This window comes from Centroberyx gerrardi, chromosome 5 (genome assembly GCF_048128805.1).
Source record: "Centroberyx gerrardi isolate f3 chromosome 5, fCenGer3.hap1.cur.20231027, whole genome shotgun sequence".
Taxonomy (NCBI): Eukaryota; Metazoa; Chordata; class Actinopteri; order Beryciformes; family Berycidae; genus Centroberyx; species Centroberyx gerrardi.
In genome coordinates, this window is record NC_136001.1 from 17,943,185 (window position 1) to 17,957,091 (window position 13,907).

General features: G+C 41.9%; 1 protein-coding gene across 2 annotated transcripts in view; it reads right to left on the reverse strand.

Moving 5' to 3' along the window:
* Positions 1–284: 284 nt before the first annotated feature.
* LOC139908468 (SLIT-ROBO Rho GTPase-activating protein 3-like) overlaps positions 285–13,907 on the reverse strand; it is a 32,327-nt gene continuing 18,704 nt past the window's right edge. Inside the window, exons 7-22 of one of the 2 annotated variants that reach the window (XM_071895169.2) lie at positions 13,638–13,859; positions 13,399–13,500; positions 11,395–11,592; positions 10,590–10,674; positions 9,717–9,744; positions 8,209–8,239; positions 7,745–7,805; positions 6,946–7,023; positions 5,932–6,066; positions 5,631–5,736; positions 5,321–5,548; positions 3,999–4,072; positions 3,718–3,898; positions 2,742–2,891; positions 2,115–2,430; positions 285–1,667 (exon numbers count right to left, since the gene is read on the reverse strand). In XM_071895169.2, coding sequence (XP_071751270.1) covers positions 1,203–1,667; positions 2,115–2,430; positions 2,742–2,891; positions 3,718–3,898; positions 3,999–4,072; positions 5,321–5,548; positions 5,631–5,736; positions 5,932–6,066; positions 6,946–7,023; positions 7,745–7,805; positions 8,209–8,239; positions 9,717–9,744; positions 10,590–10,674; positions 11,395–11,592; positions 13,399–13,500; positions 13,638–13,859 — 2,460 coding nt within the window. In that variant the 3' untranslated portion in view covers positions 285–1,202. Of the gene's footprint in view, positions 1,668–2,114; positions 2,431–2,741; positions 2,892–3,717; positions 3,899–3,998; positions 4,073–5,320; positions 5,549–5,630; positions 5,737–5,931; positions 6,067–6,945; positions 7,024–7,744; positions 7,806–8,208; positions 8,240–8,957; positions 9,061–9,716; positions 9,745–10,589; positions 10,675–11,394; positions 11,593–13,398; positions 13,501–13,637; positions 13,860–13,907 lie in introns of both variants that reach the window. The other variant, XM_071895167.2, reaches the window with a different exon arrangement.

Consider the following 13,907-nt stretch of genomic DNA (forward strand, 5'->3'; position numbering starts at 1 on the left):
AAAAAAAAATATATATATATATATATATATATGTGTGTTCTTAATATCGTCCCAATCTTGCATCCAACCACATGTGGTGCATTGTCATAAAGGGACAGATCATTGGCTGTGGTTGTTGTTTAATTTTCAGTCACTTGCCATATTTTGCTATTTAGAATGTAGTAATGGTATCTTTTGCTTGGATAGACAGGGACAAGCCTGGCTCCCAACTCCATCCTGCACCTTATATATTTATTATACTACATTACAATATACATAGACACAACAGAATGAGAGGACTTGCGTAAGGTTTCATTGATTTATTCTTGTTTTGTTAATATTTGTGCAAGGATAAGAGTTACAAAATCTACACACTAGAGATGATAATATATCCTGTTCCTATCATACAATGTTATTTATACAAGTATCCTTTAACAGTATGTATATTTTCAATTCAATTGTACCTATTACACTTTAAAGATATATTGATAATCCTTATAAGACGGACAACGAACACCACCAAGAGTAAACAATCCCATCTAAACATCCACACAGCCTGAACTGATTGTGTGCAATCTAGTCATTATGTAAGCTTCAATGATACTCTGATGTGCTATATCTTGTTTCTAGTACGACTTGATCAAAATGCAAACACAGAACCTACCAATGCAGGACAATTCCCTGTAGTGTTTATAAGTGCATTAGTCACTTTAATTGTAAGAGAAAGTGATTACTTGTTTCTTGAGGTAACACAGCTAATCTTTTGATATGGAGAGATGACTATATTAAGTGTTCCTTCATAATGTGCCAAGGAACCAGACACAAAGTCCAAGCTCGCAGCAGCTTTGTAACATTTCAATGAGATGTTTCATTATCAGATTTCAGTGAACAAAAGTATTTTCCAGTGCATCCCTTTTTTTTTATCCAGCATGGTTACAACCTGTAGTAATGAGTAATGAGTATTCTCAGAAATGATTATCATAGATTTTAGTCCTATCTCTTTGTGATACAATGTCCACTGGAAAGTCAATATGAGGGCAGACAGGTGTCAGAAAACCAGCAGTATCCTACACTGGGAATACAAGATTAGTGGTAAATATTCATCATACAGATGAGGTGTCAATGTTTGATTGCTGGCAAGAGGAGGGGAAGGGCGTGACGGTAATCACAATCACTCGGTATCCACAGTGATCTTCGAGCTCTTGAGCTGTGGCTGACTGCAACTATATGTTACCTTGTTTGTCTGAGGATGAGGAGGAGGTGGATGGCGATGGCGAGGGCGCCTTGGGGAAAACCCTATCAGTGGGGGTGATGCCTGGGCTGCCCAGGCCAGAGGAGCTAGAGCTGCTGGAGCGGTGCGGCCCCGGCGCCTGTCCAGGCACAGGAGCGGGCCGGACCGGTCTGACAGGCGGCGGCCTTAGAGGTGCGCTCGGTCGCCGTGCCGACAGAGCTGGTTTGAAAGTGGTCATGGTCTCGGAAGAGGAGCTGCTGCTGCTACGGCGCTGGGCTGCATCTGGATCCCTGATCACCATGGTGTGGAGCGGGCTGCCGGGCGGCTCCTGGCCTCCTGCTGGGTGCTTGAGGGGCTCCAGTGTGTCCAGAACCACGTCAGGCGCGTGCTTGGCCACGTTCTGACGCTCCAGCTCACGCAGCTCATGGAGAGCCGTATTCATTGTCTTCTCTATGTCCTGACAAACACAAGCAGAAGGGACAATTATATTGACATTTGGAAATGGTGTTCGATATCAAACAATAGGGCCACTAAACTAGAAGAACAAAATACTGAAGAGTGTTCCTAAACTTTAGAAACATTCCTCATACCGAGTCTTGAAATATAAAATCATCAATTCCTGTGGCCAAAGGCTGTTCCTAAAATGGACTTCAAAAAGAACTAATGAAGCAAAAGACAAAGAGACTTTGGCGTGCCTGGCTTCCAAAATGAGTTACAAAGGATGACAAAAGTCTCATTATCTTTATTGCATAATCCCCAAAATGGCTGCACTGTCAGATAATCGGTCCATTAAAGGGCTATGTATTGCAAGGAAAGGCTATTCAGTCATGGCTGAGTTGGCTGAATCAATGGAGTTTCCCCTGCATTTGACTATTTCAAAGTCTATTCTAACGATTGCACTCACCTCAGCGAGCGCCTCAGCCTCGAGGGTTTTGTGGTCTCCTAAACTCGCGTGGCGAGTGGTGCTAGGTGATGATCTCTGAGAGTGGCTGTCGGCAAACGCCTTTCTGTCAGGGTGGTTGATGCTGCCAGCGCTGCCAAATGTGGTGAGACGCCGTTTCTCCGGACTGTCTGTCGGCCCCCTGCCAACAGCCATTTTGTGTGGGCTGCAAGGCCGAGGCATGACTCTAGGGGGATGGTCTGTCACTCTGGTGGGGCTGTGGCTGTCCGCACCATTCTTATGGCGTGGAATCGCTGCTCCATCTGAACGCACTCTCACCCTGAGAAACATTTATCAGCATCAAGCAGGGGTTGGGTGATTGGACAAATACATTGGGGAACACAATACATTGATTTTAAATTTGGCACTTTCTCGTCAGTTTGGTTTTCTTGACTGTGAATATTTACACTCTAATTTACATATAATTGTACACGTTAATCCAATGTAAAAATGCAATTTTCTGTATATTTGAAAGCCACATTTCAATTCATGCCATCATGCCTCATGTCGCCCAACCCTAGCATCAAGAGCATAGTGAATGAAATAATTAATCCCTATGGCATGAATTTCACAGTGTTAAAGTACTACCACCTTCCCAGTGCTGCTCCGAAGCGGTGCTCAGGTGTGTGTTCGCAAGGAGACTGGCGGTCGTTCCTGGATGGGGCTCTGTCATCCTGGTGTGGTCCGCTGCTGGCCTCACTGTCCGTCCTCTGAGTCATGCTGTCTGAGAACGCATCATCCCTGACAGACAACAGAGAACCAGAGGTGTTAAAAACTAATGATTTCGATTTATGGCTTTTGTCCTAGGAAAAATTCATATAGTCATTTAAATCCAAGTTTGATCTCTCAAACTACACACAAGAATCCATAACGATCATCAACATGCAATTTCAAAAAACTTTTTACAGGCAAAACAAACCACTGATCAGTCCCAGGAAGCCACTTGTGTTGTTAGTAAATAGGTAGAATATTAGTGTTTGATGAGGTTGCTCTTTCTCATAATTAGGTTTTAATTATGTTATCTGCCCTGCAATGAATGCTGATTAGTTATCAGGCAGGAGGCCAGAGCAGAAATGAATGGCCATAGTTAAGGAGTGACCTTAGTGTTTGTCCTGTTTAAGAAGTGGCTCATCCTTATGGCTCTACAGCTAACTGCTAATTGGGATCCATTTGTTTGGCTTTGCTATTTGTCTCTGCCAATGCCAAGAAAAAACAGGGGAGTAATGCATTCTGGTCATACTGATTCTAGAGAAGGCACAGATGTTATGTAAGGCAGAGCTTTTGTAACCACAACACACAGAGAAGAAGGAAGGAACAGAAACAGGAAAATAGAGCAACAGACATTTTGGGAAAATAGAGCAACATAAATAATGAGTAAGCCCAGCGTAGCTCTGTTTGGTACTGCAGAGGAAATCAGGGTACACACTTCTTGACTGGATCACTGTTCTGATGCAGTTTTAAAAGTCTACCTATGTCTTAATAAGATTAGAAAAGCCTTCTTACTTATAGTTATCCTTTCAAGTCACAACACACACCGGAGCTATACAGGAAAATGGCTCTTACTTACATGTCCTGCACCACAATGTATTGATGGGGGATCAGCCCGTCCACACCATTATGACGGCCCTCCCACCAGTCCTCAGAGGCACGCAGATAGAGTAGCAGAGAGGCTCCCTTCTTGAAGGAAAGCTCTCTGGGACTTCGTCCCACATAGTCAAATTTAGCTATGGCCTCTATCTGCTCCAGCTCTGAAATGAAAGGAATGTGCCAATTTGTGATATCTGATTATTTCCTCTGTCAGCTCATATAGCCACTGCCGCAGCAGTGTGACTGTGATTGGTGACTCACCTTCGTCACTAGTGTTAGGTCCGGTACCATTGTCTACCTCATCAAGGGCCCCTGGCTCACTATGGGGGCTTTCACTGGATAGAGGAAGACAGCGTGAAGCGGACAGAGAGAGAGAAAGAGAGAATGTACTTTTCCTCCTGCTTTATCTTTCAGAAGCTATAGTTCCCCAAACCATATCCAATATATACTGTATATGTAGATTAAAACGTGAATGTGAATGACAGACATGTAAAAACTCTAAATCAATATGATTACAGTTTTTCTCAGTTGTTTACACACATATTCTGAACCTGTACCTAATTTTCTCAAAACTCTAAACACAAATAAAAAAACACACAATTTGCAAAACTCCACAAATGTCTTGCAAAAGGAAACATTACATTGAAAACCATGTTATGTCCTCACAAAATTGAATTTTGCATCCAAATGATACACACGGCATCATATGAATAGATCTTTCTAAGAAGCACTTGCACACTGATATCCACTATGGAAAACACTACTATGAATACCTTTATCAGTAGGCTTACTAACACCTTCTTTGTTGTCTGTTACACTTACTACTTATGTACAGTAGCCTCTTGTTAAAGATTATCATGTTACTACTAGTTGGGAATGGAAAGTGTTCTACATACAGACCACATAATGGAAACTATAGAAAAGAGGACTACTGTCTCCTGTAAAAAAAAAGAAAAAAAAAAAAGAAAAGGCTGCATCCTGTCTTAGGTTTCTGTCGGGCCACAGGATCTCATCCACATCACAGGCAATGTTCTCCCTGGCTAAGCAGCGGGGGAAGTATCACCTGGCATGACGGATCTGTCATCAGCTCTGGATCCCTGGATGCTCTTCCTCTTCTGTGTCCTTGTCCTCCTCTTCCTCCTCCTCCTCCTCTCACTCTCACCCTTCCTCTCCCTCTGCCTCTCTCTTTAATGTTGCCATCCGTTCATCTCCAAAACAGCAGAGCTCACCTTTGGCTCTCTGCTCTGATTTGTAATTGGACTAATGTTTGTTCCTGAGAGTAGTCAGTGTGGCCAAGTGGTAGTTTCAGTTTAGACTTTTGAATGGCAGTGCTTTCCATGTGAACACAACAGATTTTAGTTATGAAGATTGTGCCAAATATACAGAATTGTGTGTTGTGTTTCGCAAAAAAATAGTGTGATTTAGAACTGCAGTCTGGGTGAAAAGCAGAAAATGTTCTTGTATCTTTGCAGAATTGGCTTAAGGGTTTGGATTTTTGTCATTTGTCTCAAATTACAGAGTTAATTTGTAAACAACTGAGAAAAACTGTAATATTAGAGTTAGGACACACGTCTTGTACTTACCAGTACTCTTCCCCTCCAGCCATGCACTTCTCATACACAGGTCCATCCAGCTCACGGTGGCTCGGGAAGATGACCTCATGGTGAATGATAACGGTCTTGATGACCTCGTTAACATGCGCCTGGCAGGACACGGGGTCCTGGTCGTCTGGTATGGGCATCAGCGTGGGGCCAAAGCAGATAGCCAGGTTGTAGGGGTCCATCATGTTCTCATCACTGTACTGGGAAAGACTGGAGAGACACAGGCAATAAATATCAGGAGAATTTACAGCTGCACACACTATTACACTAAATATGGTATAATACGACTTACTGATTGAGAAATGCAAACAGGTATCTCATGACGATGATCACAGGCCGCTGGAGAGTCACAATTATTTGTTGAAGGTGATGAGCTCTTTCCGCACCTGATTCAAGCTCTGAAAGAGAGTAAAAGAAGGATAAAGAGAAGAAAAAGAGAGAAAGAAAGTAAGAAAGAAAGAGATAGAAAGAGGAAGAAAGAAAGAACGAAGAGAAAGAGAAAGAAATAGGGATTGAAGGGAACAATTATATGAGGCTACACAAAATAAAACCTTTTATTTGATCTTAGAACACTTCACTGCAATATTACTCACTGGTGGTGGATATGAGATCGAGGAAACGTTCTTTGGGGAATAGCGAGTTCTCCAGTCCCCTGAAGTAGAGCTTGAGGACACCTGCCACTGAGTTGATGTCATGATCACTCTGATCATCCACCAGTGGGTCCTCTCCTATAGGCATAGCATTTTTTAAATAATATATTTATTGATTTTCATTAAACAACAGAAAAAGTATAACACACACATGTAATAAGCAATGACAAGGTAGGCAATCCATTTGGCATGAGGCAGTGACTGTGTGAGAAAAAAAACAAAGAATAGTTTGTTAATCATGTTCAAATAATATATACATATATATATATATAAAAAGGCAAATTCAAGTTAAATAACACATTAGACAGACAATTTGGTTTGATATATTCATTTGATTTTGAGGACAGAAATTTTAATCAAATTCAAAGTTATAGGATGTCAAAAAAAAAAGTATATATATATATACAGTATATTCCACTAAGACCCCAAACATCTCCGACCTCACATTATATCTTTGTTTGAGGTAATATATTGTAAAATATGACCAATATGTCCTCTTTCTAGAAAGTCCATAAACCACCTCCATATTTCTTCATACAATCGCATTTTCCCTTTAACAATGTAGGCAAGCTTCTACATCACAATACATGATGACAATTCCTTGACGACACAGCATACATTTAATCCCGTTGTCAATCATTCTGCCACACTACTCAGTATTCATGCAACATACCACTAGACTCATGTGGATTGTTTTGTGCACATAATTTCAGCAGACGGGTATTTCATGTATACACTGAGAGTACAGTATGTTTGCACACTTATTGTTCCTCCAAGAATGTGATCCTATGTATTGTGCATCTAAAATAGTTTACATGTCCATTAGTGGGTTACATGTGACAGATGTGCTCCTTATTTGCACTTTAGAGGCCTGTGGGAGGGTGTGTGGCTTTTGAGGCAGACAAAACGCAATTTAAAAACAATCAAGAGGAGATGGCCTGCCGCACTGGGACTAACCTCTTTCAAATGAATTTTTAATATCGTTGACTTCGACCTGGGATCCTGGAACTCGGAATATACCTTGCTGCTGAAGACCTGTGAACAGAGAGAGACTAGTCAGTGTAAAATGGAGAAAAATATGCATCAGTACACACGCGCGGACACGTGCACACACCCACGCACAAATATACCAACAGTCATCAAATAGCTATGTTATGACTAAAACAGATGCACCGATGATGAATATAGTAATCAGTGGATGATACCAAATTAAAAAATGACAAAAAATCCCCTCATAGTGTATCCACTAAAAGTCAAATCAACTTACATTACATTTATTTACAGCGCTTTAAACAAAAAGGTTAAAGCCAGAGTGCTTTACAGAGCAATAAAGGACATACAAATAAAAGAGTAAACAAACCCATCACAAATTTAAATATACAAGGCTAGAGCTTGTGTGTCAGTGTGTGTGTGTATGTGTGTGTGTGTTTAAGCCTGTGTGAGCGGATATGTGAGTATCAGGGAAAAACCAGAGCAGTCCGCAGAGGGAAAGGGTAAATGAGAGAAAGTGTTGAGAGATAAGGTTTGTTAAATGAATGCTTGTGAGACTGAGAAAGTGTCCGATTCCCTGATAAAATATAAATCTACAAGTTCATAAATACTGAGAAAGAGTCTGATACCCTGACAAAGTAAGAGAGAGAGAGAGAGAGAAAGAGAGAGAGAGAGAGAGAGAGAGAGAGTGGCGTTATTGTGTGTACAGTAATTTTGGAGGAAAGACAGTACAACACAACAACATATCAACACAGCAGGAACCTACCATACAGATTGATGTATCGAACGCAGCTCTCAACAACCACTGGTATGGGCTGCCCAGAGTCCTACCAGACAGTAGAGTCGAGACATGAGGCATGAGTCAAATGTTCATTAGCTGAGGCACATTAATAGATGACCTAAACTTGTATACTAAAGAATTAATGATCATGCCAGCAGGGTGCATGGACAGAAGCCTTTAGAGCGAGGCCATCATCCCAGTGTATTAACCTCACAGAGATGAGAAAACCTTGTTAATCATTTACTGAGTTTATTTAAATAACTGATGTTAGGCTTGAGCAGAAAAATGAGCAGAACAAAACTGTGTTAGCGTTTTGGAGCACCAGGTATTAACACTACAGCATTTGCACACATAATCAGAAATACCAAAGGGGACAGAGGCACAGAAATGTGGGTTAGCATACTGAACACCATGACCGTCCCGCCCCCTCTCTCTATAAGACAGAGTACCTGACTCCTGGCACGGACATTCCGTCTTCCCCTGGGCAGAGAGCAGTGAGGAAGAGAGGCAACAACCACAACAGGTTAGTGAGAGAGATAGAGACAGATCTTTCAGAAAGAGGAGGCCTGGCCTGAGAGAATAGCCAAAGCATCAGTGCCTTGTGGGGTGTGAGACATGAGGACGTGGTTGGGGGAGGAGGGGCGGTGGGGAGGGGGCTGCATAAGGCGTGTTTTTTTTTCCACCCAGAAGAATTGTGACTGTTTGACCTAGATGAAAAATCTAAATGCAACTGAAGGTTGAATGCTATTGAAGTGCTGTTTATGCATATTCTCTCCGCCTGCCCCCCTGTTTGATCCAGCATTAGAGTGGATGTGGCCATGTGTGTGTATTTTCGTAACCTGACATAGCTGGTGCTGGGCCAACTGACACAGGGCCAAATTTGTTCAACGTCTGGAGGCCGGGGTTCACAGGAGTAAGAATGTTAAAAGCAAACCCACACTGGTGCGGCGCTTTTGAAAAACAAACCGTCTCCAGTCCAGGTTTGTTGGATTTTCACCTTCCTAGAGAAACTAACGCTGTTCTTTCCTAAATGGCACGAGGACTGACTGTGCAGACAAGGCAATAAGGAAGAAGAAAGTCAGTGCATGAGTGAGCCAATGTTTGGCTAAAAGAGTGGTCAAAGGCAAGAGAACCCCCAAGGACTGCTAGCGAGACAGCTGAGCTCATGAAGAGACAAAGACCACAGATGGGCTAATACCTGAATGAAGGCCTCCATATTGCCGTTAAACAGCTTACGGTTAAAAATGGAGCGAGGTCTAGACTTCCGCATTCTCTGGGGTTTAGGGGGAAGAGTGGGGGGCCTGGGGAGATGGTGTACGGTTGATACATGGCAATTATGAAAAAATAATAATGACTACAAATCAAAACAGTGAGATGTTTTCTTAACTCTTAATGACAAACATTGAGGCTATGCTGTTGGATTCTTTCCCCGAGTAATTTGCAGTAAAAAAAACATAACATTATTTAAACCTTAAGTTGACACTTCGCACACCATAGACACAGCTGCTGTAGCTAAACCTATCAAAGCCAGCGATAATGATTACAGGGAATTCAAACACAACAGTCAGTAAAGATCTGACTGCAGTTAATTAATTATACCATAGATCAAAATGATAAAAGACAAACTCTTGTATTCAATTAGTCAGAACACTGCCATGTCAATATTTGTTCATTTTCTGCTCAGTGAATTGTTTTTAACTAAAACAATATCAGGACACTATCCGTCTCACTGGCATTTAATTTCTTAGCATGTCTTAAGGATTAAAGTAAGGAAGTACCACTATTAGCAGCATCTTTTCTCATTGGATATTCAACCCATTGTTTAGCAAATCGGAGAACCTGTGACTAAACTGCTTTACACACATCGTGATGTCATTTCTGCCACATCCAGGGACACAGGAAGGATTTTACACATCGTCGCCTACTTTATTCACCCTCTTTTCACAGAACATCTTACCTTGTTGTTCCATATTCAGCCCTTTCCCCTAAAAGAAAGAAACAAAAAAGAGAGAAAATTAGTATACGCTAGTTTTACAATGACAGCAGTTAGTGGTACGGTTGAGTGCTGGCCGGGTATACAAGGCTGGCAGATGGAGACGGAAAGGGGTGTTATGAGAAAACGGGGCATCTATTCAGACAGGCTCAATGGGGTGAGCGCCATAGCTGCCTTTGACTCACCGCCAGGCAGCGGTCATTCAGCCGTCGCCCTAGAAACCGCACAAGAGCCCCAGAAGGGGATGGCTCGTCTACTCTCTCTGCAAAGCGAAAATGTATCCAGGGGCACCAAGAGTGGGAGGCTGTGCGGGCTGATTTGTACAGTAGAATGATTTCATGATATCTAACATTGCACGTCACACTCACATATCTCACTGAACTCAAGCAAATTACCGCCGCACTTTAATCAGTCAATCAGAAATGTTTTTAAAGGATGATGTCATGTGTAAAAGCAGCTTCCAGCACAATCCCACTTTATGTCAACCTCAAACAATCCCCAGCCAAATGCAGATGCTTGCATGATTTCGAGCTAGCGACATGACTGTGTGAAAATGTATACATCCTTATTCACTCTTTTAGCTCAGAATGACACACTTGAAATATAAGGCATAAGTGCACAAATTATGGCATACTGTAAATTATCATAGCCTTAAAGTACAATACTGTCACTCTTGTACTGACATGAGTTTTCCCATTATTGATATTTTGTACCTTTTTTGTTCTGAATCATACGTATATAGTATTGGAAAGATAAACCCCCCCAAACCACCACCACCACCACTTCCCACCTTGCTAATAAAATGCTGTGATACCAAAAATGTTTTAATAATCTCACCTTCCCCTAAAGTCTGCTTCAGAAGGTCATGCTTGGCCTGTAGTTTGATAATGAGATTGCTGCCATTCAGGTATTCTTTGTATTTCTGCAGAGGGAACAGAAAGAGAAAAGAGCCAAATAGTGACAGGGTTGTTCCTGGTGAAATGTTAGGTTAAAGGATAAGGCCGGTGTTTTTTAATGCATTTCTTACCATCAACAAAACCTATGAAAATAACAAAATCAGCAATGATTTTGTTTTGCCAACAAGTCTCGTCCATGTAGCCGGTGCCCAATGAATCCATGTCCCAGCAGCCATAGAACTCCATTGTATTAAAAAAAATGATTAAAAACATGTCGGAGAGCCATGCCGTTGCTCTGGGCAACATATTTCATCATCATGATGCACCGGGCCAGCCGACTTTTTCCTCAAACAACTTAATAAGCCGGCTGTAAACGCTTTGCGATCTCAGGAAAGTAGTTCCGTAGCACCGAAAATAGTCCCCGGCGTAATGAAGAATTTGTTCCCATTTGAATTTGATTTGGTAATAACTACAACAGCCTGACTTTTCGTGGTAACAGTTAGCGATTTTTAAAATTGAAACTATGTCTTTGTGAGCTGTATTTCAAGGTTTTTAGCTTACAATTGGAGCCAATGACTTCTGGGTTGACAGCTAAAAACGGTACGTGGGAAGTCAGAAAGTAACGGGAGTAGAGCAAACGCATTGTTGATTTTGTTATTTTCATAGGATTTGTTGACGGTAAGCAATGCATTAAAAAACACCAGCCTTATCCTTTAATTTGCACTCTTATTTGTCTGAGAACTCACAGTAAAGTAGAAGCCTTCAGTCTCTTGCTGGTTGGCTCGTCTCTTAGAAATGTTTGCCTTGCTCATGTAGGAGTCGGAGGAGGCCGATTTGACTGACTCTGTGGACTGGCTGTGCTGGAAGGCCTCTGAAACATCAAAGTCCTCCACTGTAAGCATGTCCTGAAGAGTCTGCATGGTGGCATCGAGGGTCTTCCTCACCTGACACACACAGCAGAAGAAAGCTACTGTAACATCCACCTGTATCATCTTAGACATATGGATGTTTACAATATATTTACAATGTACAATGTATGACATCTGTATGAAATACAGGAATGAAACAACCTACCCTGCTAAAGATAACAATGAGTATTTGTTCACACACCAATTGTAGAGATTTCTTACTACAACTTCTCAGTGTCACAAACACGTTGCATGGTGTAAGCAGGCAATATACTATAAACCAAGATTCTACCATCGTAGGTCCTTTTTTACAGCATGTTTAGTGATACACTGTAAAGAGTAATTTGCCTCCCAGCATGAAGCACTGTGAAATGAAAGATTAACTATGTTCCTTCCATGTGAGACAGACAAGGAAGGAGTGTGATTTCCATATTCATTACAGACAGGCACTGAGACACATACACACATGTGTGACCTTTAAACAGGTCTGTGTGAGTCATGGTAGCCTTGATGACTGCGGGCCAGCGTGCCAGTGAGCCTGTGTGCAGCGATAGGCCTCCTGTCATGACAGGAGACTGGATGAACGATGAGAGACAACCCCAGGTCAATGTCAGATTAAAGATGAATACAAATGCAGTCCTGAAGACCGGTTGTTAGTTGTTGTTACGTACATACAGTTCATGTTTGTGTGGCACTGCTTGAATTATTGAGAAGGATATAGAGAAAGCATTGTCTAGCTGATGGTGTTGGGGTCATCTACAGGCAGCCAATCCCAATCCCAAAATTTAGCAACGGCAAAAGATAAAACATCTCAGGTGCCGTACCTAGTAAGACAAATACCAGGCCTTAATAGTGATATTTCCTTACATGAATCATCATAAGACATTTACATTAGCTCCCAGTGAGATGTCCTGTACCTAAAAGAGCGAAACAATCTTTTCAAATAAAGGGATTTTTTTGTATCCATTCCCTCCACAAACTCAAAAGACCATAATGTGTATTGAGCTTGTGCCTTATTTTACCAAATGCTACATGCTTTACTTGTTTAGAGCTGTAGATATGCATCTTGAAGTGATCTTCCTCTACTGTCATCTTTGGTGTCATTTGAGTGATAATTTGAATTATAACACATTCATTTCCTTGTATTTTGCAGTAATCTGATTATTTGGCAATGCCCTCTGCATTTGTACAATTCACTCCAGCACTATTGCATACAAGGTTTGTCTTATTTACCAATGTACCAAATTTCCTAACCTTCATTCTGCAACTATTTAACTCATTTTCTTATTAACATTTTTGTAGGTTTTGGTAGATGCAGCTTGTGCACAATTAAGTTAGTTCCTGGTATCTTTGTGTGTTAACTATAAGTGAATCACTCACATAGCTTCAATTCATTCTTTAGATAACATAACTGATGTGAATTTTAGCATTTGGGCCACTAAGACATGATTGGTAAGCTTTGCAAACTAAAGTCATGCCACCTGCTAGTTTTAACTGATTTACATATTGTGAATGAATCACTGAATGTTGAGAGGCATCATTTTTCAGGCCCTTTTCTAGAGCAGCAGTGACATAAATGGTACATGCCTTGTGTGAGCCTGCCTTTTGCTGTGCATAAGTGTATAATCTCATAAGTCACTTAGGGAAAGCATAGCCTACTGCAAATACATGAAGACAGAAGTAGCAACTAACAGTTCTGCACTTTATTAGATGTTCTCCTCCGGCAGGGGAGAAGGAGACATGACTCTAGATACCACACTGGCAGAGAGCTGCGTTTTGAAATGAAAGATTGACACTGGCTATCTTCGCCCTTCCAAGATTAGTGGGCACTGAACTCCTCACCTCTTCATTTTCTATCTTCAGTGTGGCCAGGCGGGACTGCAGTTGGTGGTAGCGCATCAAGAGCTCAGTCTGGACGGGCTGCTGGGCGCTCACCTGGCACACCTGGCATGAAGAGAAGAAAGGGAAACTTACATGGAGGAATTTAACATAGAGAGACAGCAAATATGATTCGATATGTCGTGATCTAACACCCATCAGCAAGCCACTCTCATGCCCCCGTCTTTTTCCAGAGAGCTCACCTCATCCCCCATGTGTGGCTGGTAGTCAAAGCGAGCTGGAGGGCAGAAGATCTGGCTGTGCATGTCCATAACCTTAAGCTTGTCTCCTCTGATGTCCATGGCATCTACTGCTCCCTCCAGCAAGTCCAGGCCCTCATGGCGAGAGGTTTCCAGACTGTACTCTGCAGACAGGTAGGTTCTCAAGGTGCGCGCCACGCTTGCATGGTAACCCAAGTCGCAACACTAGGGACAAGAAGTAAAAGTCATTACAACCAATAAAATACCTTCTAC